Genomic DNA, 27,631 nt, shown 5'->3' with positions numbered 1-27,631 from the left:
CCTAAAGCAGTCTGAAGAAATCATAGAGGAATATTCAGCTTACCTGTGTGAGGCATTAAAATCTCACTAGTAATGCGTGAGAAAAATATACATGAGCTATAGGGAGAGGTTGGACAGGTTAGGACTGTATTCCCTGGAGCGTAGGAGGTAATCTTATGGAGGTAATCTTATGGAGGTATATAAGATCACGAGGGGATTAGACAGGGTAGATGCACAATTACTCAGAGTAGGGAATTCAAGAACCAGCGGATATAGGTTCAAGGTGAGAGGGGAAAGATTTAATAGGAATCCGAGAGGCCATTTTTCCACACAGCGAGTGATGGGTATATGGAATGAGCTGCCGGAGAAGATAGTTGAGGCAGGTACGATCACAATATTGAAAAGACATTTGGACAGGTACATGGATAAGAAATGTTTAGAGGGATATGGGCCAAATGTGGGCAGGGAGCAAGCTCATGTAGATAGGGTACCTTGGTCTGCATTGGAAAGCTTGACTGAAGGGTCTATTTACATGCTGTATGATTCTATGACTCTATTTGAAAAATAACGTGTAAAGTAGTCAATGATGGATTGACTCAACATAATAGCAGAAATTTTATTTTACTTTCTTCTATCTTATTTGGCAGTAGCTAATTTGAGGGGAGGGATATCACCATGAATGGCAAGAGTCCCTGGTATAATTATAGTTCTGTGAACACCACCAAATACAACGGAAATAATTGCATGTATATGTCTGCTGAGAATGTCGGAAGAAATTTTGCACAGTTCTTGTATTGTATATATACATATTTTTAATCCAGTTTATTTTTGGAAATAAAAGAAAATGTGGCGACTAAACCTGTGTGTGTTCCACCTAGTGTTTCACAAACTTTCAATATAATGCCCAAACTTTTATGGCGTTACTCTGGCTGGAGATCTGAGAAAAGTAGAGTTCCACAGGGATCTGTGCTGGGACATCTGCTGTTTGTGATATGACTTGTAGCTATAAGTAGATAGGTTGGTTAGTGAGTTTGCAGGGAATACCAAAATTGGTGGAGTTGCGGACAGTGAAACAGGCTGTCAAAGTATACAGCAAGCTATAGAACAATTTCAGAAATGAGTGTCAGATGGCGTTTAATCCGAGCATGTATGAGGTATTGCATTTTGGGAGGTCGATTGGAAGGGGAATGTGTACGGTTGATGGCAAAACGTGTAACAGCATTTATGTACAGATGGGCCTTGGGGTCCAGGTCCAATGCTTCGTCACAGTAGCCACATATGTGGATGGAATAGTAAAGGAGGCATAGAGTATGCCTACCTTTATCAGTCAAGGCATTGAGCATAAGAATCAGGATGTCACGATACAGCTCTATAAGACTTCAGTTAGGCCACATTTGGAGTATTGTGTGCCTTCTGGTTCCCATATAACAGGAAGGATGTGGAAATTTTGGAGGAGGTTCTAAAGTGGTTTACCAGAATGCTGCCTTTTAAAAGATATTTGGTCTATGAATATATGGATAGCCAGGGTTTACCGGAATATAGGCCAAATGCAGGCAATTGAGACTAGCCCCATATGCCAACTTGGTCGGCGTGGACAAGGTGGGCTGTACAGCTCTGTGACTCTGTGGTGGGAAGTAGGACCTGTTTCTGTTCTGTATAACTCTATGACTTTATATCACATCATGGGGGTGCTCTGTACAGTGAAAGATATCTCTGCATGCTAATTAATTAAGTGAAGCTTAATTTTTTCAAGTTACTCGTAAGCTGCTGACTTTCATCCTGCTGAGCAGTGGGAATTTTTATATAGTTATTCATTCTATCAATTAATTCAATTCTCTTAATTTATAAAAGTGAGTAACTCTAGTCTCAACCTATTTTGTTTCTGATCGCAATGGCTGAACATATTGAATAGGTAGAAATGTTAAAGACTAGAGGGCATATTTTTAAGGTGGAGGGGCAACGTTTAAAGGGGATGTGCAGGGTGAGGTTTTTTTTTACACAAAGGGTGGTGGATGACCGGAACACAATGCCAGGGGTGGATGATGGTGGCATTTAAGAGGCTTTTAGATAGGCACATGGATATGCAGAGTCTGGAGGGGGTATGGTTCATGTGTAGGCAGATGTGGTTAGTTTACCTTGACATTATGTTCAGCAAAGACATTGTGGGCTGAATGGCCTGTTCCTGTGCTCTACCTTTTGATGTTCTATGTTCTAACATATAAAACATGCATAATCTAATTTATTGGTTGGACAGGATTGAGGGATGAAGTAGCATGCTCCAGTTTCCACATTATATAACAGCTGTTGAGCTGTTTCAATATTTGAACAATACAAATGTAAGCACAAGGAAAATGACCTACAACAGCAACAGCAAATGTAGCTTGAAAATTCTGTAAATAGGAAGGCAACAGATACATGTTATCAGGAAACTTCTGCACAGCCTAATTTGTGTTTTATGAGGAATAAAGCAGTGATACACACTAGTTATTGAATGAATACAAGGCTGAAACATGCTTTCTTTAGAAAGAATAGCCGTTGAGTCATACAAATGCAACCGCAAGAATGAGATCATTCTGCACTCTTACTGACTCAATGCTGAGAGCAGGGTTCGGAAGCTACACTTGTTTCTTAATAGCATCTATTGGGTTTTTCAGTTTCATCTCCTTCCAAACCAAAATTTCATATTAAAATCATAAAAAGTTTAGCATCTGTTAACCAGACAATGAATATGCTCAGTGAAGAACTCTGCTCATTTCTATCTCAGTCTTTTGTTAGCAAAGAGTTCTAATGCCCCACAAATGATCACAAAGTCAGAATTGTACCTTTTTGTTGGATTTTGACTGCCTTTTCTTCCATTGGCAACCATAAATGTGAGTAATAAAGGTTAAACAATATTTCTTCAACATACGTGACATGTCTCTCCGCTTTTAAATACAATGTCTCAGGTCCTTGGGCATTAACTTTATTACCCTGGGGGAGAAAATGGTAAATAAATCAATTAAATGAGACATGTTAGAATAAAATATTCTGTTCCATTAGATCAGAGAAATTATTATATCTCATTCACTTGTACAGTTTAGAAAATAAACGGGGCAGAAATGATGGCAATTGGAGTTTTGGGGGTTAATTTCAACGAGAATAAATATCAGTTTGGAAGGTAGGCCAAGGAATGGCAATTCAACTCTGCCAACTGTGAGGTGTTGCTATTTGGTATGTCGAACCAGGGCAGGACTTGCAAAAGTAAATGGCAGAGCCCTGGAGAGTTTTGCAAAACAGAGAGATCTGGGAGTTAATGGTGTCTTAGGTGGACAGTGTGGTGAAGAAGGCATTGAACATGTTTGCCATCATTGGGAACGATTTGGAGTACAAAGTTGGGACATCATGATGAAGCTTTACAAGTTGCTAATAAGACAACACTTGGAGTACAGTGTGCAGTTCTGAACAGCTAGTTATGCGAAGGATACAATAAAATTGGAAAGGGTGCAACAAAAATTACCAGGATATTACCTGGACTTGCGGGTTTAGGTTATAAGGAGAGATTGGATAGGCTGGTACTTTCTTCTTTGGAGCATGGAGGCTGAGGTGTTGATCTTATTGAGGTATACAAGATCATGAAAGGCATGGATAAGGTGACACTCACAGTGTTTTTCCCAGAATAGAGGATTCAAACACTGGAGGGCATAGGTTTAAGGTGAGAGGGGAGAGATTTAAGAGGGACCTCAGGGCAACATTTTCACTCAGAGGGTCATCTATATCTGGAATGAACTGCCAAGGGAAACTATAGAGGCGAATACAATCCTGACTTTTAAAAAACATTTGGGCAGATATATGGATAGGAAGGGTTTACCGGGATATGAGCCAAATGAAGGCAATTGGGATTAGCCCCATATGCAACTTGTTTGGCATGGACAAGATGGGCCGAAGGGTCTTATTTCACATTGTGCAGCTCTATGACTTTGTTATAACTTTATATCACGTCATGGGATTCCCTGTACAGATATCTCTGTATGCTAATTAAGTGAAGCTTAATTTTTTTTCAAGTTACTCACAAGCTACTGATCTTCCTCCTGCTGGACAGTGGGAATTTCTATAGTTATGCATTCCATCAATTAATTCAATTTTCTTAATTCATAAATGTGAGTAACTCTAGTCTCAACTTACTTTGTTTCTGGTTACACATATTGAATTGGTATTTAAAAATAGAAAGTACTGTTTCACTCATACCAGGGTTGTGCCATGTTTTGTTTCGTAAGTTCCATCAAAAGGAGTGTTAAAGTAAGGCATGCATTTAGCAGTGCTGTGCTTCTCATAGATCTTCATTTGCAACCACCATGTGTATAGAAGGGTCTCGACCTGAAACATCACCTATTCCTTCTCAGCCAGAGATGCTGCCTGTCCTCCTGAGTTACTCCAGCATTTTGTGTCTAGCTTCAGTTTAAACCGGCATCTGCAGTTCCTTGCTACATATATAGAACCTGAACCTGATACACTGATTAGTTTAGTTTATTTAGAGATACTCTAAACTTGCACTCAATGTATCTGTGCAAGGAAAAGTTTCCCTATTTTTACAGTTCAGACAAAATAGGGTAACTCCTTTAGTGTAATACATTAAACAATTCCTTCTTACTTTTTGTCATCAAAGGAAATTAATTTGCATTTATATACTCACTGTGCTGTTATGAAGAAATCAAACTGCAAATGTGCGACTTTCCCTTTTGATCTGAGCTACAATCTAATGTGCTGCTGCCTTGTTGGAATTTGCTCCAGCAAGCTTTTCTTCTGCCCGTAAACAGCATTGGGGACATGTCTTATGTTGAAATCAGTCTCCACAAATCTTACTCCCTCCCTCCCCCTCCCCATCCTCCCACACATACCTTGGGTGGAGACACCTTTGCACACAAGGATATTTTGTAGTTCCAGTTTTTCTAGGTTTGGGGCAGGTAATACACGAATGTTGAGACGGTGTTATGCACATCATGTTTGCACTTGAGCAAACCGAGCACATGTTTGTTAATTTGTCTTATGCATCAAAGCCAGTAAATTAAATTATTTCAAAATAGTTTTTCACATGCCAACCACAGATGCTCTTAGATTGTGCAATATTATTATGGGAATGAGGAAGACCAATTATTCATACAAAATTTTACAAAAACTGGTTTAAGCATTGGTTGAGTTTATTTTTGGCCGTGTCTGGTTGAATGATTTATATTAGAGACCGCAGCTTCATTCCCTCAGCTCTATAGTTATCTGATGTATGTTATGGGGATTTTAGGGAAACTTCATTTTGCTTAAGTGGGGTGTCGGGGGTGGTCTGAAGATTTATTGAAGATGGTATTGCCTAGCATTTTATAGCACGAATGACAATTGCCTCTTCACAGCCCATGCCCGAAAGTTATCTCTATCTTGCACAAGTTGTATTTGTTGTGGAGTTGCAAAGGAATGGAAAATCATGTAAATCATGTCACATCTCCACCTCAGATGTGGAATAATGATGCAGACACTATCTTTATCGGTTACATTACTTAGTTACCGTGTTTATTGTCTCTCCTAACTGCAACCTCAGGCCTTGGAGTACACAGCAAACACCTTCCAACTCTCAAGTCACCTGATACAAAGGTCATGATATTTGCATATCTGACTCATCGTCATGACATCCCTCCTTTACCAGAGTTTAACTATCAAGCACTTTAATTCAGCACTGTTGTTCATTTATTATCCCCCTCAACCGACCCCACCCCCAAAGATCTACTATCTAGTTTGCACATCAGAAATATAATTCCTGGAAGATTGAAAACAAGCTATTTGCAGTTCTGTTCCTTTAATTATAAGAGAGAGAGAGAGAGAGAGAGAGAGAGAGAGAGAGAGAGTTAAGTAGGAACACACAGTAGAGACACAAGCCCTTCGGCCCACCGTGTCCAGCGACCCCCGCACATTAACACTACCCCACAACAACACTTCCAGGGACAATTTACACTTGCCAATTTACACTGAGTCAATTTACACTTGCACTGAGTCAATTTACACTTGCACTGAGTCAATTTACACTTGCACTGAGTCAATTTACCTACAGACCTGTACGTCTTTGGAGTGTGGGAGTAAACCCACGCGGTCACAGGGGGAGGGGTGAAGGTACAAACACCGTGCGTGGTCGCGATCGAACCCAGGTCTCCGGCGCTACAGGCGCAGTCAGGCAGCAACTCCACTGCTGCGCCCAAATCCCCCACCGAAAAACCCAACGTCCAAGTCGAAAACATTAATGACAGAACAGACGCTGGGTCACCAAAAAACAGACATGAAGAAGTACTGCAGTAAGTAACTCGATGGATCAGGCAACATCGTTGAAGAATAAAGTTCGCTGAGGTTACGGGCAGGGCCCTTCTTCAGACTGCGGGTCGGGTCAGTGCAGGGCCCTTCTTCAGACTGATGGTCAGGTCGGGTCAGGGCCCTTCTTCAGACTGATGGTCAGGTCGGGTCAGGGCCCTTCTTCAGACTGGTGGTCAGGTAGGGTCAGGGCCCTTCTTCAGACTGATGGTCAGGTCAGGTTGGGGCCCCTCTTCAGACTGGTGGTCAGGTCGGGTCAGGTCAGGGCCCTTCTTCAGACTGGTGGTCAGGTCGGGGCCCTTCTTCAGACTGGTGGTCAGGTCAGGGCCCTTCTTCAGACTGGTGGTCGGGTCAGGGCAGGGCCCTTCTTCAGACTGAGGGTCGGGTCGGGTCAGGCTGGGGCCCTTCTTCAGACTGAGGGTCAGGTCGGGGCCCTTCTTCAGACTGGTGGTCAGGTCGGGTCAGGGCCCTTCTTCAGACTGATGGTCAGGTCAGGTCAGGGCCCCTCTTCAGACTGGTGGTCAGGTCGGGTCAGGTCAGGGCCCTTCTTCAGACTGGTGGTCAGGTCGGGGCCCTTCTTCAGACTGGTGGTCGGGTCGGGTCAGGTCAGGGCCCTTCTTCAGACTGGTGGTCAGGTCAGGGCCCTTCTTCAGACTGGTGGTCAGGTCAGGGCCCTTCTTCAGACTGGTGGTCAGGTCGGGTCAGATCAGGGCCCTTCTTCAGACTGGTGGTCAGGTCGGGGCCCCTTATTCAGACTGGTGGTCAGGTCGGGTCAGGTCAGGGCCCTTCTTCAGACTGGTGGTCAGGTCGGGTCAGGTCAGGGCCCTTCTTCAGACTGATGGTCAGATCAGGGCCCTTCTTCAGACTGATGGTCAGGTTGGGGCCCTTCTTCAGACTGGTGGTCAAGTCGGGTCAGGTCAGGGCCCTTCTTCAGACTGGTGGTCGGGTCAAGTCAGGGCCCTTCTTCAGACTGGTGGTCAGGTCAGGCCGGGGCCGTTCTTCAGACTGGTGGTCAGGTCAGGCCCCTTCAGACTGGTGGTCGGGTCAGGTCAGGCCGGGGCCCTTCTTCAGACTGATGGTCAGGTCAGGGCCCTTCTTCAGACTGGTGGTCAGGTCAGGGCCCTTCTTCAGACTGGTGGTCAGGTCAGGCCGGAGCCCTTCTTCAGACTGATGGTCAGGTCAGGGCCCTTCTTCAGATTGGTGGTCAGGTCAGGCCGGGGCCCTTCTTCAGACTGATGGTCAGGTCAGGGCCCTTCTTCAGACTGGTGGTCAGGTCAGGGCCCTTCTTCAGACTGATGGTCAGGTCAGGGCCCTTCTTCAGACTGGTGGTCAGGTCAGGCCGGGGCCCTTCTTCAGACTGATGGTCAGGCCAGGACCCTTCCTTCGACAGGCTGCTTACATTGGTCTTGTGCATTTGGTAAAATTAAACGTATCCTCAACAATTCACTAATCCTTGAGCAGTTTTTAAATAAAGCGTGGCAAATGTTGAAGAGCGTCGATAACAGTAAATTATTTTTATATAGGAAAAAGGGCACAAAGTGCTGGAATAACCTCAGCGGATCAGGCAGCTTCACTGGGGAGATGGATAGATTACTTTTCAGGCGAAGACTGTTCTTCAGACTGATTGGAGGGGTGGAAAGGAGGGGAGGACAAAACCTGGGCCATTTTTGGTGGATACAGGTGAGAGCGGGGTGGGGGTTGACAGGTAGATGGTTGGACAAAGGCCAGAGGTGAAAAGCCAGAAGGTGTGAGACAAAAGGATTGAAGAGTTGTAAATTGTGAGGCTAGAGAAAGGAATGTAGATGGATGGGAAGGGAGAGAATTAGGTTCAAAGTGGAGAGAGGGTGGGAAAAGCAGTGAGGGTTATCTCAAATTGGAGGATTTAATGTTCATAATATTGGTTTGTAATGTATTCAAGTTGAATATGAGGTGCTATACCTCCACTGTATATGGGCGGCACCGTGGCGTAGTGATATTGCTGCCTTACAGCGCCAGAGACAATAGGTGCAGGAATAGGCCATTCGGCCCTTCGAGCCAGCACAACCATTCAATGTGATCATGGCTGATCATTCTCAGGTTCGATCCTGACTATGGGTCCTGTCTGTACGGAGTTTGTACGTTCCATCCGTGACCTGCGTGGGTTTTCTCCGGGTGCTCCCGTTTCCTCCCACACTCCAAAGATGTACAGGTTTGTAGGTTAATTGGCTTGGTATAATTGTAAATTGGTCCGAGTGTGAAGGATAATGTCAATGTACAGGGATCGCTTGTCGGCACGGACCTGGTGGGCTGAAGGGCCTGTTTCTGCGCTGTATCTCTAAACTAACTAAAAATCTGCCCCTGCCCCATAGTCTGAACAAGGGTCCCAACCTGAAACATTACCTATCCATGTTCTCCACATCCATGTACGACCACATCTTGACCCAGACTCGCTACCACAGCCGAGTTTAGCATACCATACAATTTCTTTATCACCCTATCTACTTGTGCTGCTACCTTCAGTGAGTAATGAATTTGGATTCCATGATCCCTCTGCCATCAATGCTTTTAAGGGCTTGCCATTAACAGTATACTTTCCCCTTACATTCAAACTTCCAAAGTGCAACACCTCACACTTGCTTGGGCTAAACTCCACCTGTCATTTTTTTGTCCATTTCTGCAGCTGACCGTATCTTCTGACAACTTTCCTCATTGTCTGCAACTCCTCCAATTTTGGTGTTGTCAGCAAACTTACTCACCAACCTATCTACATTTTTATCCCGGTCATTTATATATATATATCTCAATCAGCAGAGGTCCCAGCATAGATCTCTGTGGAATTCCATTGGCCACAGTCCTCGAGCCACAATATCTACCTTCTAGTACAAACCCTTGTCTTGTATGAATACGCCAGTTCTGAATCCATACGACCAAGTATATCTTAATCTTCTGGGTCAGCCTACCATGAGAGACCTTATCAAAAACCTTACTAAAATCCATGTACACAACATCTATTGTGAGGAGGCTCTTGCTTCATTTAATTTACCTTATTTGCTCAAAATATGCTTTCTGTGTGGATTCCCTGCAAATGTTCAAAAGCTAAATGAACAGTTTTACTGAGGTAGACACAAAATGTTGGAGTAACTCAGCGGGACAGGCAGCATCTCTGGAGAGAAGGAATGGGTGACGCTATGGGTCGAGACCCTTCTTCAGACTTACTCTGTTTTACAGAGGAGGTTGATATGAAAAACATTATGACCACTGACAGGTGAAATGAATAACATTGATTATCTTGTTACAATGGCACCTGTCAAGGGGTGGGATATATTAGGCAGCAAGTGAACCTGATACACTGATTGGTTTAGTTTAATTTAGAGATACTCTAAACTTAGTTTCATTTATAGACAATAGACAATAGGTGCAGGAGTAGGCCATTCGGCCCTTCGAGCCAGCACCGCCATTCAATGTGATCATGGCTGATCATTCTCAATCAGTACCCCGTTCCTGCCTTCTCCCCATACCGCCTGACTCCGCTATCCTTAAGAGCTCTATCTAGCTCTCTCTTGAATGTATTCAGAGAATTGCCCCCCACTGCCCTCTGAGGCAGAGAATTCCACAGATTCACAACTCTCTGACTAAAAAAGTTTTTCCTCATCTCTGTTCTAAATGGCCTACCACTGTGGCCCCTGGTTCTGGACTCCCCCAACATTGGGAACATGTTTCCTGCCTCTAACATGTCCAACCCCTTAATAATCTTATACGTTTCGATAAGATCCCCTCTCATCCTTCTAAATTCCAGTGTATACAAACCTAGTCGCTCCAGTCTTTCAACATATGACAGTCCCGCCATTCTGGGAATTAACCTAGTAAACCTACGCTGCACGCCCTCAATAGCAAGAATATCCTTCCTCAAATTTGGAGACCAAAACTGCACACAGTACTCCAGGTGCGGTCTCACTAGGGCCCTGTACAACTGCAGAAGAACCTCTTTGCTCCTATACTCAACTCCTCTTGTTATGAATGCCAACATTCCATTGGCTTTCTTCACTGCCTGCTGTACCTGCATGCTTCCTTTCAGTGACTGATGCACTAAGACACCCAGATCACGTTGTACGTCCCCTTTTCCTAACTTGACACCATTCAAATAATAATCTGCCTTCCTATTCTTACCACCAAAGTGGATAACCTCACACTTATCCACATTAAACTGCATCTGCCATGCATCCGCCCACTCACACAACCTGTCCAAGTCACCCTGCAACCTCATAGCATCTTCCTCACAGTTCACATTGCCACCTAGCTTTGTATCATCGGCAAATTTGCTAATGGTACTTTTAATCCCTTCATCCAAGTCATTGATGTATATTGTAAATAGCTGCGGTCCCAACACCGAGCCTTGCGGTACCCCACTAGTCACTGCCTGCCATTCTGAAAGGGACCCATTTATCCCCACTCTTTGCTTTCTGTCTGTCAACCAACTTTCTATCCATGTTAGTACCCTACCTCCAATACCATGTGCTCTAATTTTGCCCACCAATCTCCTATGTGGGACCTTGTCGAAGGCTTTCTGAAAGTCGAGGTACACCACATCCACCGGCTCTCCCCTGTCAATCTTCCTAGTTACATCCTCAAAAAATTCCAGTAGATTAGTCAAGCACGATTTCCCCTTCGTAAATCCATGCTGACTCGGAACGATCCTGTTACTGCGATCCAAATGCTCCGCAATTTCGTCTTTTAGATTAATTACCGCACTCAATGTATCTGTGCAAGGAAAAGTTTCCCTATTTTTACAGGACAGACAAAATAGGGTAACTCCTTTAGTGTAATACATTAAACAATTCCTTCTTACTTTTTGTCATCAAAGGAAATTAATTTGCATTTATATACTCACTGTGCTGTTATGAAGAAATCAAACTGCAAATGTGTAACTTTCCCTTTTGATCTGAGCTGCAATCTAATGTGCTGCTACTGTTAAATCAAATTCTTTACCTTCAGTCTGAATAATCACACGTGATACTGGATTAGCACATCAGATTTATTCCACCATGGGGTTGTTCCCGAGAAGATCTCCAGACACAACACTAGTGTCTGAAGAGACCTCAACTCAGGGGAGGGGAAGAAGAACAACTTCTCCACCATTGTTTACTTTTTTATACAGAAAAAGAGAGGTGTGACAAAAAGAAATCAAGGACCAATTACACATCTAATACAAGGACCAATTACACATCTAATACAATTCCCATGGTTACAGAGAAGACAAAATCATTGATACAGGTCACATGCTCAGAAACCAAACCATTAATATAAGTCACATGCTTTTAGAGAAACGCATCAATTTACCTAGAGTGGATTCAAAACTTTTCCTACTTTCACACGCACCCAAGTTGTTACTAAGAAAGAAACTTTCTTATCTCTATAGACGAGCAATCTCGTAGCTGCATGACCTTGCTTTACTGTTTCAATACACAGCACTCGCAGTCAGACAGAGTAGTGGGAGAGGACAATAGGCCCATCTCTTCTGTACACTCCTTATCATTCGTAAAGGGACAAACACATTCTGTTCCCAAGGATAACAATTCTGCCACAAGCATCCATCTTACTGCTTTCCACTAAAATAAGCATTCATTTTATATTAGCTAAAACAACAAAAGAAACCATCTCTACTACAACAAAATATAATATCTCTAATTGACTATATCAGCTAATAGCATAGATTCTCACTACCTTGTTGGAATTTGCTCCAGTAAGCTTTTCTTCTGCCTGTAAACAGCATTGGGGACATGTCTTATGTTGAAATCAGTCTCCACAAATCTTACTCCCTCCCTCCCCCTCTCCATCCTCCCACACATACCTTGGGTGGAGACACCTTTGCACACAAGGATATTTTGTAGTTCCAGTTTTTCTAGGATTGGGGCAGGTAATACACGAACGTTGAGACGGTGTCATGCACATCATGTTTGCACTTGAGCAAACCGAGCACATGTTTGCCAATTTGTCTTGTACATTAGAGCCAGTAAAAGCCAGAAGGTGTGAGACAAAAGGATTGAAGAGTTGCAAATTGTGAGGCTAGAGAAAAGAATGTAGATGGATTGGAAGGGGGAGAATTAGGTTCAAAGTGGAGAGAGGGTGGGAAAAGCAGTGGGGGGGGGGGGGGGGGTGGTTATCTCAAATTGGAGGATTTAATGTTCATAATATTGGTTTGCAATGTATTCAAGTTGAATATGAGGTGCTATACCTCCACTGTATATGGGCGGCACCATGGCGTAGTGGTATTGCTGCCTTACAGCGCCAGAGACAATAGACAATAGGTGCAGCAGTAGGCCATTCAGCCCTTTGAGCCAGCACCACTATTCAATGTGATCGTGGCTGATCATTCTCAGGTTCGATCCTGACTATGGGTCCTGTCTGTACGGAGTTTGTACGTTCTACCCGTGACCTGCGTGGGTTTTTTCCAGGTGCTCCCGTTTACTCCCACACTCCAAAGATGTACAGGTTTGTAGGTTAATTGGCTTGGTATAATTGTAAATTGGTCCGAGTGTGAAGGATAGTGTTAATGTACAGGTAGTATAAGACAATAACTGCAGATGCTGGTACAAATCGAAGTTATTTATTCACAAATTGCTGGCGTAACTCAGCAGGTCAGGCAGCATCTCAGGAGAGAAGGAATGGGTGATGTTTCGGGTCGAGACCCTTCTTCAGACTGATGTCAGGGGAGCGGGACAAAGGAAGGATATAGGTGGAGACAGGAAGATAGAGGGAGATCTGGGAAAGGGGGAGGGGAAGAGAGGGACAGAGGAACTATCTAAAGTGGGAGATGCCAATGTTCATACCACTGGGCTGCAAGCTGCCCAGGCGAAATATGAGGTGCTGTTCCTCCAATTTCCGGTGGGCCTCACTATGGCACTGGAGGAGGCCCATGACAGAAAGGTCAGACTGGGAATGGGAGGGGGAGTTGAAGTGCTCGGCCACCGGGAGACCAGTTTGGCAAACGCGGACCGAGCGCAGGTGGGCACGGACCCGGTGGGCTGAAGGGCCTGTTTCTGTGCTGTATCTCTAAACTAACTAAAAATCTGCCCCTGCCCCATAGTCTGAACAAGGGTCCTAACCTGAAACATTACCTATCCATGTTCTCCATGAAGACAAGCATACCATACAATTTCTTTATCACCCTATCTACTTGTGCTGCTACCTTCAGTGAGTAATGAATTTGGATTCCATGATCCCTCTGCCATCAATGCTTTTAAGGGCTTGCCATTAACAGTATACTTTCCCCTTACATTCAAACTTCCAAAGTGCAACACCTCACACTTGCTTGGGCTAAACTCCACCTGTCATTTTTTTGTCCATTTCTGCAGCTGACCGTATCTTCTGACAACTTTCCTCATTGTCTGCAACTCCTTCAATTTTGGTGTTGTCAGCAAACTTCCTCACCAACCTATCTACATTTCTATCCAGGTCATTTATATATATATCTCAATCAGCAGAGGTCCCAGCATAGATCTCTGTGGAATTCCATTGGCCACAGTCCTCGAGCCAGAATATCTACCTTCTAGTACAAACCCTTGTCTTGTATGAATAAGCCAGTTCTGAATCCATACGACCAAATATATCTTAATGTTCTGGGTCAGCCTACCATGAGAGACCTTATCAAAAACCTTACTAAAATCCATGTACACAACATCTATTGCCTTGCCTTCATCAATCTGCGTTGTCACCGCCCCAAAACATTCAATAACATTATACAATAACTGGATTTGTCCATCTGTGAGGAGGCTCTCGCTTCATTTGATTTTCCTTATTTGCTCAAAATATGCTTTCTGTGTGGATTCCCTGCAAATGTTCAAAAGCTAAATGAACAGTTTTACTGAGGTAGACACAAAATGCTGGAGTAACTCAGCAGGACAGGCAGCATCTCTGGAGAGAAGGAATGGGTGACGCTATGGGTCGAGACCCTTCTTCAGACTTACTCTGTTTTACAGAGGAGGTTGATATTAGTATACACCGATGAACCAAAACATTATGACCACTGACAGGTGAAATGAATAACATTGATTATCTTGTTACAATGGCACCTGTCAAGGGGTGGGATATATTAGGCAGCAAGTGAACAGTCAGTTCTTGAAGTTGATGTGTTGGATGCAGGAGAAATGGGCAGGAGTAAAGACCTGAGCCACTTTGACAAGGGCCAAATTGTTATGGCCAGGTGACTGGGTCAGAGCATCTCTGAAATGGCAAGGCTTGTGGGGTGCTCCCGGTCAGCAGTGGTGAGTACCTACCGACAGTGGTCCGTGGAGGGACAAACCACAAACCGGCGACAGGGTGTTGAGCGCCTAAGGCTCATTGATCCTCGAGGGCAACAAAGGTTATCCCGTCTGGTCCGAACTGACAGAAGGTCTACTGTGACACAAGTCACAGAAAAGTTTAATGGTGGTCACGGGAGGAATGGGTCACAATACACAGTGCATCGCACCCTGCTGCGTTTGGGGCTGTGTAGCTGCAGACTGGTCAGAGTGCCCATGATGACCCCTGTCCACCATCGAAAGTGCCTACATTGGGCACGCGAGCGTCGGAACTGGAGCAGTGGAAGAAGGTCGCCTGGTCCGTTGAGTCCCGTCTTTTTTGAGATCACGTGGATGGCCGTGTACGTGTGCGCCGTTTACCTGGGGAAGTGATGGCTCCAGGATGCACTGTGGGAAGACAACAAGCTGGTGGAGGGAGTGTGATGCTCTGGGCAATGTTCTGCTGGGAAACTTTGGGTCCGGCCATTCATGTGGACGTCAATTTGACACGGTCACCTACCTAAACATCGTTGCAGACCAGGTACACATTGTTCGGGAATGGTTTGAGGAACTTGATGAATGGTTTGTGGAACATGTGGGATGTGCTGGATCGACAATTCCGATCCTCGCAACTTACAGGACTTGAAGGATCTGCTGCTAATGCTTTGGTGCCAGGTAGCACAGGACACCTTCAGGGGTCTTGTAGACTCCATGCCTCGGCGGGTCGGCGCTGTTTTGGCGGCACACGGAGGACCAACAGCATATTAGGCAGATGGTTATAATGTTTTGGCTCATCAGTGTATATATAACGTAGGTGGGATGTTAAATGATATACCACATGGCAAGTTTGTGCAGCTCATCTTTACTAGTCACGGGAACCAAAATATTTTTTCCCCATGGAATAGCATCATATATTATTTTAAAATCAGTTTAAATTAATTATTGTAAAAAATTACATCTCTGCAGGGATGTGGGAAATCATAAATTAACAAACCAACATTGAAAAGATGATATTTACAAACAGATTGAAGATCAACATCAAAAATCTGGGAAAATGGGCCAAGTAAATGTTACAAAAGACATGGCAAATGAAAAATATGGCCAACATGTCACATGCAATACATCTGTTTCTGAAATTGCTACCACACCATTTGATGCAGACTATCAAAATAACAAGGAGCGGTGAGGCTGTATTTAAAAAGCATATACAAGAGTGTTTTTGCAAGCCCGAGGAAAGTATTATCGGATTCACTATTGCCATTTTGCACATTTAAAATCATCACTTTGTCTTTCTTATGAGCATGTTGTGAGTATCTAGTCTGAACACTGAATGTTCAAAATCACAGAAATGTTCAAAATCGTCTCCTTCATTATGTTCTTTATGTCTCCCATTTCATCTGCTCACAGTCTGCCAGTTCCTTAGCAATTCACAAATCTTTTGTTTAATAATCTCTCAATATTTCCGCCTGTTACTGCGATCCCCTTCCACTCCACTTTTACTTCCTGGTGATTATGATTTATCTACTTCTAAGCTTTATCTACAGTTTTGTTTAATTTTAACACAACTTCCTGTGTTTGTATTTGTATTTGGGGGGGGGGGGGAATGGACATGGGTAGAAAGGTATCGGAGTAAACGGAAAATTATTTCACGTACTTGATGTCTATACAGGTACCTATTTGTCAAGCAAAAATCAAACTGCTGGAGGAACGCAACCTTTGGCTTCACAGATGGTGCTCCACCTGCTGAGTTCCTCAAGCAGTTTAATTTTTGCTGCAGATTACAGCATCTATGGTCTCATCAGCCTACATATTTTACAGCATTTGCAGTAAGTTTATGAGTTGAGAGAGTCTTTGGTTTTGGCAAATGTCAAACAGAAACAAGAGCAGACAGATTTCTATGATCTGAAAATAACATTGCGACATTTTTGATTCTTTTGTGTTTTGCCTCACATATTGCAAATCTGCCCTCAAGCTTACAGCTCAGATCATACTTTATCTCTTGTTGGTTTTAAGACTACACCCAAATCCTGTCTTACCTTTCTAAAACGTTTGTGGTTCCTTTTTATTCTTTGCATTTTTATTTTTAATTTCCAGTATTCAACATTGATGGTTTTATTTTCCCTTTGCCGCTGCCTCATAATTGACCTGTTGTACTGTAATCCTCAATGTTTTGCTCTTAGCCAGGTAAGCAATTGAATATCCATTACTCTCCAATGTTTTTGCGTTTGGGAAGAAAAGATCACTGGAATTTTCAAAATGTTCTCGTGATTTCAGAGTGTGTGTGTGAGTGAGAGAGTGTGAGAGAGATCGAGAGAGATCTGCACTGTCATTCATAACTATCAAAGCTATTCCAACTTTGCCTTCACCTCCACTTTCCTGCTTATTCCCCATAATAATTGACTCCTCTTATCCAAAAGATATATCTCAGCTCTAAAGATATTCAATTATTCAGTATCCACAGCCCCACATGTTTTAATAAGACCTCTTTTTGGGTTTTTTCAACTCCAGTGAATATGGTTGCAATCTGCTAAACAGTTTTCTTCACAGGGCAGATCTAATGAACTGTCTCTGAATTGTTTCCAATGCAAGTAAATCCCTAGTTAAATAAGAAGACCAAAATTGCATGAGTACTCAAGATATAGTTTCATCATTGCACTGCAGATTTGTAGTTGGCCCTGTTATCTTTATTCTATCCCCTGTTGTAATAAACCAGTTTCAAAGAAATGCACATACTGCAAATCTAAAATACAATGCCAGAAACACTGTGGATCAGGCAGCTTCTGTGCAAAAATCATTGTTTCATGTGTCTTCTTATGCGCTGTACCTTGATGCTAATGTGCCATGTTGCATGTATAAAGATACCCAGATCTCTCTCCAATACAATCTCTCTCTATTTAAACAATATTCCATGATAGCTTCTTCCTACCATTTACCCAGATTACATTCCACCCAACAAATTGTTTGCCTAATCACCTAATATATTGACTTCCCTTTGCAAATGCTTCACGTCCTCCATACAGCCTCCATTCCACCTATCTTTGTTCCATCTGCAAATCAATACACTTGTCTGTCAAACCTAAATTATGAACATAAGTATTGGAGGCCTCAGCACAGATCCATGTGATATCAGTTGTAGCTTCCTAATCTGAATATTGTCATTTAACAGACTCGGTTTTCTGTTCATTAACCATTCTTCCATCTACTCTAAAACTTTACCTCTAATACCATGTGTTCATATCTTGTGATTTAATTTATCCCTTGTTGAAATCTAAATACACCAAATTGACCGGTTCCCCTTTATTCATCTATTGGTTACATATTCAAAACGCTCCAATGATTTGATAAAACATGACATCGAGCCATGTTGACTCCTCTTCGTTGTATTACTTTTTTCTAAAATAAATATCCTCTGAAATCCTTGCCATAAAACATTAACTTTTTTTTTCTCGCCATCGATGCTGCGTGAGCAACTGGATATTTTCAGCAATCCCTATTTCATAATGTGTTTCCGACAACAGAGCGCCCATCCTGACGGAGTTTTTATAATAGCAGGTGATTTCAACCAAGCAAAACTAAAGATTGTCCTCCCAAAGTTTTATCAACATGTGCAGTGCCCCACAAGAGGGAAAAAACACACTCAACCATGTTTATAGTAACATTAAACAAGGGTACAAAGCATCACCTCTCCCCCATCTGGGCCAGTCTGACCACATCTCCTTGTTTTTAACTCCAGCATACAGACTTCTTATCAACACGGTCAAACCAGCTGCTAGAGACATTCAAGTGTAGCCTGAAGGAGCTTCTGAGCAACTACTGGACTGTTCTAATCGCACTGACTGGGACATATTTGAGGATGAGGACATTGACACCTACACTTCCACCGTTTTACATAAAAAGCTGTGTAGACAATGTCACTACCACAAAACGCATCTGTGTCTTTCCCAATAACAAACCATGGATGACCAAAGACATCCAACTCCTGCTAAAAGCCCGCAACATGGCTGTACATGGCTGTACATGGCAATACAGAGCTGTATAGTGCGGCCAGGTCCGACCTGAAGAGGGGCATCAGGTACGTCAAAGCAGCCTACAAGCGAAGGATTGAGAGCCACTTCGACAACTCAGACCCCCGTCGTGCATGGCAAGGTATACGGCACATCAATTACAATAACAACACCAACCCGTCCACCAGCAGCAGTGCCTCACTGGTGGAGCAGCTCAACCACTTCTTTGGCCGCCATGAGGTGGAAAGAACAGAGACTGTCATGCCCACTGCTCCTGCTCCAGCTTCCAGCAGCCGGACACTCATCATACGGACTGCTGATGGCACACGCACACTCCGCAATGTCAACATACGGAAAGCAGCTGGTGTGGACGGAGTTCCAGGACGGTTTCCCAGAGACTGCGCTGCTAAGTTACCTGACGTGTTCACAAACATCTTCAAACCATCCCTGGCACAGTGCATTGTCCCCCACATGCCTAAAAACATCCAAAATAGTGCCAGTTCCGAAGCAGACAGCCATAACCTGCCTCACGACTACAGGCCAGTCGCACTAACACCAATAATCATGAAGTGCCTGGAGAGACTGGTCCTTAAGCACATCAAGGCTGCTCTCTCACCCTCCCTGGATCCACACCAATATGCATACAGAGCCAACAGATCAACAGATGACGCCATTGCCACTGCCCTCCATACTGTATTGCTCCACCTAGAACAACAGGGAGCATATGCACGGCTGCTGTTTGTTGATTACAGCTCTGCATTTAATACAATCATACCCAGCAGACTGGTCTCCAAGCTGTCCGACCTAGGCTTCGCACACAACATCTGCCTTTGGATAAAGGACTTCCTAACAGTCAGTCAGGATGGGCCCCCACCACTCTTCCACTCTGTCACACAGCACAGGGGCTCCACAAGGCTGTGTGCTGAGCCCCCTCCTCTACTCTCTCTATACCTATGACTGTATACCAACCCACAACATGAACACAATCGTTAAATTTGCAGACGACACGACAGTGGCGGGGCTGATCACTGAGGGCGATGAGTCGGCTTACAGGGAGGAGATGCAGAGGCTAACAGGCTGGTGCTCAGAAAGCAACTTGGCACTCAACATCAAAAAAACAAAAGAGATTATCGACTTCAGGAAGAAGCAGGGTGACCATCCCCCACTGCACATAAACGGAGAAAGAGTGGATAGAGTCTCCAGTTTCAGGTTCCTGGGCACCCACATCTCAGAAGATCTCACGTGGTCAACCAACACAAACTCTCTGGTTAAGAAGGCACAACAGAGGCTTCACTTCCTAAAAACACTCAGGAAAGTCAACCTGCCACAACAGCTGCTAGTGTCCTTCTAACGCTGCTCCATTGAGAGTGCCCTGATACATGGGATCCTGGTGTGGTATGGCAACAGTTCTGCGGCTGACAAAAAGGCTCTGCAGAGAGTCATCAACACAGCCCAGAAGATCACCAACACACTTCTGCCTGCCCTGGAAGACATCTATAGCTCCCGTTGCCTGCGGAAGGCATCCTGCATCCTAAAAGACCCATCTCACCCTGCGCAACCCTTGTTTGCCCTTCTGCCCTCAGGAAAGTGCTTCAGGCCCATCAAAGCGCACACCACATGACTAACAAACAGTTTCTACCCTAAGGCCATCACCACTCTGAACTCTGCACTGAAAGCACACGATGGCGCTGCGGTAGAGTTGCTGCCTTACAGCGAATGCAGCGTTGGAGACCCGGATTCGATCCCGACCACGGGTGCTGTCTGTACAGAGTTTGTACGTTCTCCCCGTGACCTGTGTGGGTTTCTCCGTGATCTTCGGTTTCCTCCCACACGCCAAAGACGTACAGGTTTGTAGGTTAATTGGCTTGGTAAATGTAAACGTTGCCCATAGTGTGTGTAGGATAGTGTTAATGTGCGGGTATCGCTGGTCGGCGCGGACCCGGTGGGCCGAAAGAGCCTGTTTCCGCGCTGCATCTCTAAAACTAAAAACTAAAACACACCACCCATAGACAATATTTATAGTACAATACCTACCTCTGTGCAACACTGATATATTCATTTATAATATTTATTTCTCTAATACTATTCTGTGCAATATCTTATATTCTGACAATGACCCGAGTGCAATATCTTATATTCTGATAAGAGTGCATACGTAGGCATAATGTGTAATGTGTGTGTGAATCTGTGTGTATGTGTCACCACAGTATGTGCACGTGAGTGTCTGAACAATTATTTTTTTTCTCACTTTTGTTAGTTATTTTATTGTTATTTTTTATCTTGTTCATTCGAGCTCTGCTCAGGCATTGTGCCTGAATTTCGTTGTCTGCACCACAACAATGACAATAAAGTAATATTATTATTATTATTATCTTCACACCGTGGATGTTTTTTCACTGTACATCGGTATTCGAGACACTAAAATAAACTAAACTGAAGTAAACTAAACTAAACTAGTAATACATACAATCTGAGGTGAGATGCAGCATTGTGGCAAGTGCTAAGATGATGACACAACCTTCCTTGCATTGAGATTGAGTCTGCTGTGGACCTGTTCGTTAAGATTTTTGCTTATTCTAAACCAAAATCCGAATGATCAGCTATTTTAATGCTGCATTTAATTTGTAGACTTAACTGGTACACTCATTAATGTAACATTTTTATTACGTGTAAAAATAAATTTCCCATTTGCTGGATTGTGCCACGTAAGTGTGAAAATTGGATATTCATTGCCAATATTGATGTATGGTACCACTTTAAGTTCTAGAGCATTGAAATATCATTCATTTTTGTATGAACAATATTAGAAGCTGATGGACCCTGTTTCTTTAACCAACTGCTTGCATTAACCAAGGAGGGATAATGTGAAACCTGAAGGTTCAGTCAATCAATGTGGAACATGGTGTTCCCTTCTATGGAGAATTTTCAATAGGTCCCAGCCTCACACAATCCAGTGATTTATTTATTCGTGTCATCACACAACGGTTTGCCAACAGCGAGCAAATTTTAGTACCACGTCGTTGACCTCTGCAAGATCCTTTACAGTCCATGTGTCATGCAGCATGTCACAGCTCAGGAGATATTCCATAGTCTGGAGGCCCCGGCCGCACTCGCAGTCTGCCGCATCTTCAGTACATCCCCAATTCAGCATGTTCGATTTGCTCCTCCCCATGTCTGTCCGCAGTCTTTTGAGACTGCGTCAGGTTATCCACGGTTGGTCGGAACCTGGTGGGAGTTTCTCAGAGGGATCGATTGCCATGTGAATGTTACAATCCAGCTTATAACTCTCAAGTTGACGTACAAATTGTCCTGCACCTAACATAAATGGGTTTTTTTAGTTTAGAGATTCAGCGCGGAAACAGGCCCTTCAGACCACCGTTTTCGCACCAACTAGCACACGGATCCCCGCACACTAACACTATCCTACACACACTAGGGACAATTTACGTGTATACCAAACCAATTAACCTACAAGCCTGTACGTCTTTGGAGTGTGGGAGGAAACCAGTGATCTAGAAGAAAACCCACGCAGGTCACCGGGAAAATGTACAAACTCCATACAGACAGCACCCGTGGTCAGGATCGAACCCGGGTCTCTGGCGCTGTAAGGTAGTAGCTCTCCCATTATGCCACCGTGCTACCCTTTAAGATATATTTCCCCTCTCTTTCCTTTGCCCCACTTGGGTTACCCGTTTCTCCCTCCGCCCATATCCATTCCTCTAGCTTCACAATTTGTACCTTACACATTTTGTCTTTTCCTTTCTGGCCTTTGTTCAACCACCTGCCAATCAACTCCCCACCCCTTTCATCTGTATCCACCTATCACTCGCCAGGCTTTGTCCTGCCCCCACCTCTCTTTCAGCTTGATCAACCCAGCCCCTCTACCACAATCGGTCTGAAGAAAGGACCTGAAATGTCACCTATCCATGTTCTCCAGAGACTTTGACCCTGTGAGTTACTCCAGCCCTTTGTGTCCTTTTTTTTTTTACCAATACACATTAAATAGTGAGATGAAGCAATAAATGAGCTAGTTAATATTGTTATATTTTTCCGATTAAATGTCATGATATCACAGACAATGACGAACCCAAGTGAAGTGGCGGCAGTCATGGCTGTAGCTGCCAATCAGCTGTCAGATTTTCAACAACCCAGTGAATGAAACATTATTCCTCATGCCACAACTAATTATTTTGCCAATCACCTTAAATCAGCGTCACTGGACTTTCTGTCATTTGAAACAGTGTTTCCTTACATACTTCATCAAAATCATTTGCAATTTAGATTATCTCTATCAAATTTCCTCCAGACGTTTATTTAGAGATACAGCGTGGAAGCAGGCCCTTCGACCCACCGATTCCTTGCCGGCCGGTGACCACCCATACACCAGTTCTATCCTGCACACTATGGACAATTTACAGAAACCAATTAATCTTCAAACTTTGGAATAGAAACATAGAAAATAGGTGCAGGAGTAGGCCATTCAGCCCTTTGAGCCAGCACCGCCATTCAATATGATTATGAACATCCAAAATCAGTACCCCGTCCCTGCCTTTCCCCATATCCCTTGATTCCGTTAGCCCTTAGAGCTAAATCTAACTCTCTCTTGAATACATCCAGTGAATTGACCTCCACTGCCTTCTGTGGAAGAGAATTCTACAGATTCACAACTCTCTGGGTGGAAATGTTTTTCCTCATCTCAGTCCTAAATGGCCTAACCCCTTATTCTTAAACTGTGACCCCTGGTTCTGGACTCCCCCAACATGGGGAATATAAGAAAACAAGACCGATGGATCTTCTTGGCTACCCAACCAATTGGTGGAAGAAAAAGCAAGGCCAATGGGGTGTCCTGGCCCAATCGGTCGGTCTTCCCGGCCAACCAGTGGAGTTCATTGGCCCGATTAGATGGGGCTTTTCCGACCAATCGCTGGAAGAGAAACCAAGATCAGCTTAGCTCCTTGGCCCCATTGACGTGACTTCCCAACCAACGAGTGGAAGAGAGCAAGACCTGTGGAGCTCATTGGCCTAATCGGTTGGGCTTTTCCGACCAATCGTTGGAAGAGCAATCAAGATTGATGGAGCTCATTGGCTCAATTAGTTGGCCTTTCCAGACCAATCAGTGGAAGTAGAAGCAAGACTAATGGAGCTCATTGGCCCTATCAGTTGAACTTCCCAACCAATCAGTGGAAGAGAATGCAAAACCGACCAAGCTCATTGGCCCAATTGGTTTGGGCTTCCCAACCAATCTGTGGTAGTAAAAGCAAGATGAATGGAGCTCATTGGCCCAATTGGATTGGTCTTCCCTGACCAATCAGTGGAAGAGAAACCAAGAGCCCTTTGGCCTCATTGGTTGGTCTTCCCCGCCAATCGGTGGAAGAGAAACCACGATCAACGGATCTCATTGGTTCATTGGCCCTGCTCTCGTATTTTATTTTATTTCATTCTTCACATGTTTATATTATCAAGTTTTATTTTTAAATGCCAACTGTACATCGTGTTGTTACTTGCGAGCAAAGCACCAAGGCAAATTCTTTGTATGTATACATACTTGGCTAATAAAAATGTATTCAATTCAATTCAATTCATTGGCCCAATTGAATTGGTCTTCCCGGCCAATTAGTGGAAGAGAATCCAAGATCAACAGAGCTCATTGTCTTCATTGGTTGGTCTTCCCGGCCAATTGGCAGAAGAAGAAGCAAGGCCAATGGATCTCCTTGGCCCAATTTATGGGAGGAAACCAGAGAAAACCTATGCAGTCACAGGGAGAATGTACAAACTTCATATAGATAACACCCGTAGTCAAGATCGAATCCGGGTCTCTGCGCTGTAAGGCAGCAACTCTACCACTGTGGCACTTTGTCATCCATACTTTACTTTAAGGGGTTAAATTTAGTTCATCAGTCCCTGCATATGAACCAAAGCCCTGCATCCTGGTCCCAGTCGTTTTAATTTATTCTGCAGTCTCTTTGGGCTTTGACTTTCTTATGGTGCTCAGAATTCAATGCATTGCTCCCGCTGAGCTATTCTTTTATCAATGGTCCTATTGATAAAACCAAGCATCCCAAACAGAATTCTTTTTCTTGGCTTCTCAACTTTTCATGCCACCCTCAAAAGTTTTGAAAGAATCTTGTGCCAATTTTATATTAGGTGATACAACTAATGTCACTTCAGTTCCACGATATTGATTGAGTGACAAGTCTATTATTTAGCACTTCTGAAAACACACGATAATAAATGACAACAGCCTAATTTATCCGCTCCTTTATTAAAACAAATACCTCAGTTGTGTTCATTTAACATGATTTGCATTTAACAAATCTGTGCTGATTTTCATTCATGAGTACAAACCTTTCCAAGTGTCATCTAAATATATTCTGGCTATAGTTTATCAAAGTAACTAGTTACGTGCACATCTAATTTAGCACGGAGCAACAGTAAATGTATGTGATGGGAATATTAGTGTTATGAAGTTAGAGGCAATCAATGGGCTTGTTGCTGCTGCTTTTCCTCTTTCCTCTCAGTGGAATGCAGCTGCAGCCCTGCCTAATCAAAGCATTTGCTTCACAAATTGCCATGAACTCAACTTGAAAATGCCACATATTAGGGAAGTACCAACCACTCTATCGCTAACAAAATTAGTTCCAAACAGAAACACTGGTCTAACCAACCTCGGTGGCTGATTGGCAGAAAATCTGCTTCATTTAAACTTTCATTCTAACCTGCAAAAGTTACGTTTTCCAAACCTATTTGCTTGTGTCTCAACTTTTTAGTGTATCTTGGTCATTATTTTATCTCAAGTTTCCTCTTGGCTTTATTTAAACTCTAAATATACCATCTGCATTTCTTCTGTGATAAAATCAACCTTTCAATATATTCATTCATGACCCACTTGCGAGTGCTGATATGCGCTGGAAGCATTAATTATTTTCCTAATTTTTTTAACCCCGACAGTGCTCTGCTTGTAGATTCCTAACCCTTTAAATTTCAGATCATGACCAAGTATGTATGAATTTTTTCCACTGCTGCTGAGTTTAGTTGTGTTGGTCAGTTGATTTGATTTGGGTTGCTAATATTGGAAAACTCATGCCTATATCTTAATGTCCATCTTTTCTACTTTCTGCTCTTTAACAAGCTCCTAAGTGCACAGTACAATGTGACTCATCACAGGCAGTTCTATTGTGAAAATGATAATCAGATAAAATGATAAGCTTGTTCAGTGAACAGCTGATATATGACATTAGCATTACACTACAGTGGCAAGTTTAAATTGTATTCATTGTGATCCAAAGAAATCTCAACAGTTGACTGTATTTGTAATACCAATGAGCTGTTGAGTACCAAAGACAACTGAATCTTTTTTCTTTCCTTTTGTGCATGTTGCATTCATAGGAACTTACACTGAAACATGCAAAGAGCTTTCATTATCAGCGTACATAGTACATCTCTGGTAGTAATAATCACCTGAGGTCTTCATGGGCTATGAATCTGCCAGTTATCAGGATTTCACTTGAGATGGAGGTTTATAGGAACCGAAACAGATGTGGAAAAGTTGTTACAAACAATGACACAAGATTCAAATTAGAAATATACATACCGTGGTAAAGGGGATTAGCTCGATAAATTCTTCTGGTCTCAATATTCACTGCTTGCCTGATTACTCACAAGATGGGGAACAAAACTTTAAAATCAGTTCTTAAGATCCGCCCTCCTTTCTTTTGCGCTTGGAATGGATTGAAGTTTGAAAATAATTTATGCACTTGTTGAATCATTGCCAGGCTGACTGTGACATGTCTGCATTAACCGCTTCAATGCCCAAATCCTGAAACTGGCTGCTTCTGTGTGAAAAGTCAAGTCAAGTCTAGTCTACTTTATTTGTCACATATACATACAAGATGTGCAGTGAAATGAAAGTGGCAATGCCTGCGGTTTGTGCTAAAACTACAAAACAGAATAGATTTTTTTTTAAAAGACACAACACAAAAAATAAATTAATACTGTAAATTACTCCCTGGTGATATAAGAATTAACAGTCCTGATGGCCTGTGGGAAGAAACTCCGTCTCATCCTCTCTGTTTTCACAGCGTGACAGCAGAGGTGTTTTGCCTGACCGTAGCAGCTGGAAGAGTCCGTTGCTGGGGTGGTAGGGGTCCCCCATAATGTTGCTGGCTCTGGATCTGCACCTCCTGATGTTTAGGTCCTGCAGGGGGGCGAGTGTAGTTCCCATAGTGCGTTCAGCCGAATGCACTACTCTCCGCAGAGCCTTCCTGTCCTGGGCAGAGCTGTTCCCAAGCCAGATTGAGATGTTGCCGGACAAGATGCTTTCTACAGCCCCAGAGTAAAAGCACTGAAGGATCCTCAGTGAGACTCTGAATTTCCTCAGCTGTCTGAGGTGGTAAAGGCACTGCCTTGCCTTACTCACCAGTGCGGCAATGTATGTTGCCCATGTCAGATCCGCTGTGATGTGGACTCCCAGGTATTTAAAGCTGCTCACCCTCTCCACAGTAATCGCATTTATCTCCAGTGGCGTGTACGTCCTCGGATGTTGAGCCCTTCTAAAGTCCACAATCAGCTTCTTAGTTTTTGTGACATTCAAGAGGAGGCTGCTGTCCTGACACCAGAGTGCCAGATCAGCCACCTCCTCCCGGTAGGCCTTCTCATCGTTATTGGAGATCAGGCCCACCACCACAGTGTCATCAGCAAACTTGATGATGGAGTTGAAGCTGAACCTGGCCACACAGTCATGTGTGTACAGGGAGTACAGTAGGGGTTAAGGACGCAACCCTGGGGGGATCCTGTGTTCAGGGTGAGGGGGTTAGATGTATGTCTCCCCATCTTGACCACTTGGGGCCTGGCGATGAGAAAGTCCAGGATCCAGGCACACAGGGGAGTGTTAAGCCCCAGTTTCGGCAGCTTCTCAGCAATTCTGGTGGGGACTATTGTATTGAAAGCTGAGCTAAAATCAATGAACAGCATCCTCACATAGCCCCCCTTCTGGCTGTCAAGATGAGAGAGCGGTGTGCAGAACCTGGGAGACTACATCATCCGTGGATCTGTTCGGACGGTATGCGAATTGCA

General features: G+C 43.6%; 1 protein-coding gene across 1 annotated transcript in view; it reads right to left on the bottom strand.

Moving 5' to 3' along the window:
* gdpd2 (glycerophosphodiester phosphodiesterase domain containing 2) overlaps positions 1-26,277 on the bottom strand; it is a 56,569-nt gene extending 30,292 nt beyond the window's left edge. Inside the window, exons 1-2 of the mRNA XM_078411851.1 lie at positions 26,151-26,277; positions 2,802-2,949 (exon numbers count right to left, since the gene is read on the bottom strand). Of these exons, the coding sequence (XP_078267977.1) occupies positions 2,802-2,894 (93 nt within the window). The 5' untranslated portion in view covers positions 2,895-2,949; positions 26,151-26,277. The remainder of the gene's footprint in view (positions 1-2,801; positions 2,950-26,150) is intronic.
* Between the last annotated feature and the right edge of the window lie 1,354 nt (positions 26,278-27,631).

Source organism: Rhinoraja longicauda, chromosome 15 (genome assembly GCF_053455715.1).
Source record: "Rhinoraja longicauda isolate Sanriku21f chromosome 15, sRhiLon1.1, whole genome shotgun sequence".
Classification (NCBI taxonomy): Eukaryota; Metazoa; Chordata; class Chondrichthyes; order Rajiformes; family Arhynchobatidae; genus Rhinoraja; species Rhinoraja longicauda.
The sequence above is the reverse complement of the archived record's forward strand: the minus strand, read 5'-3'. Positions and strand labels throughout refer to the sequence as shown.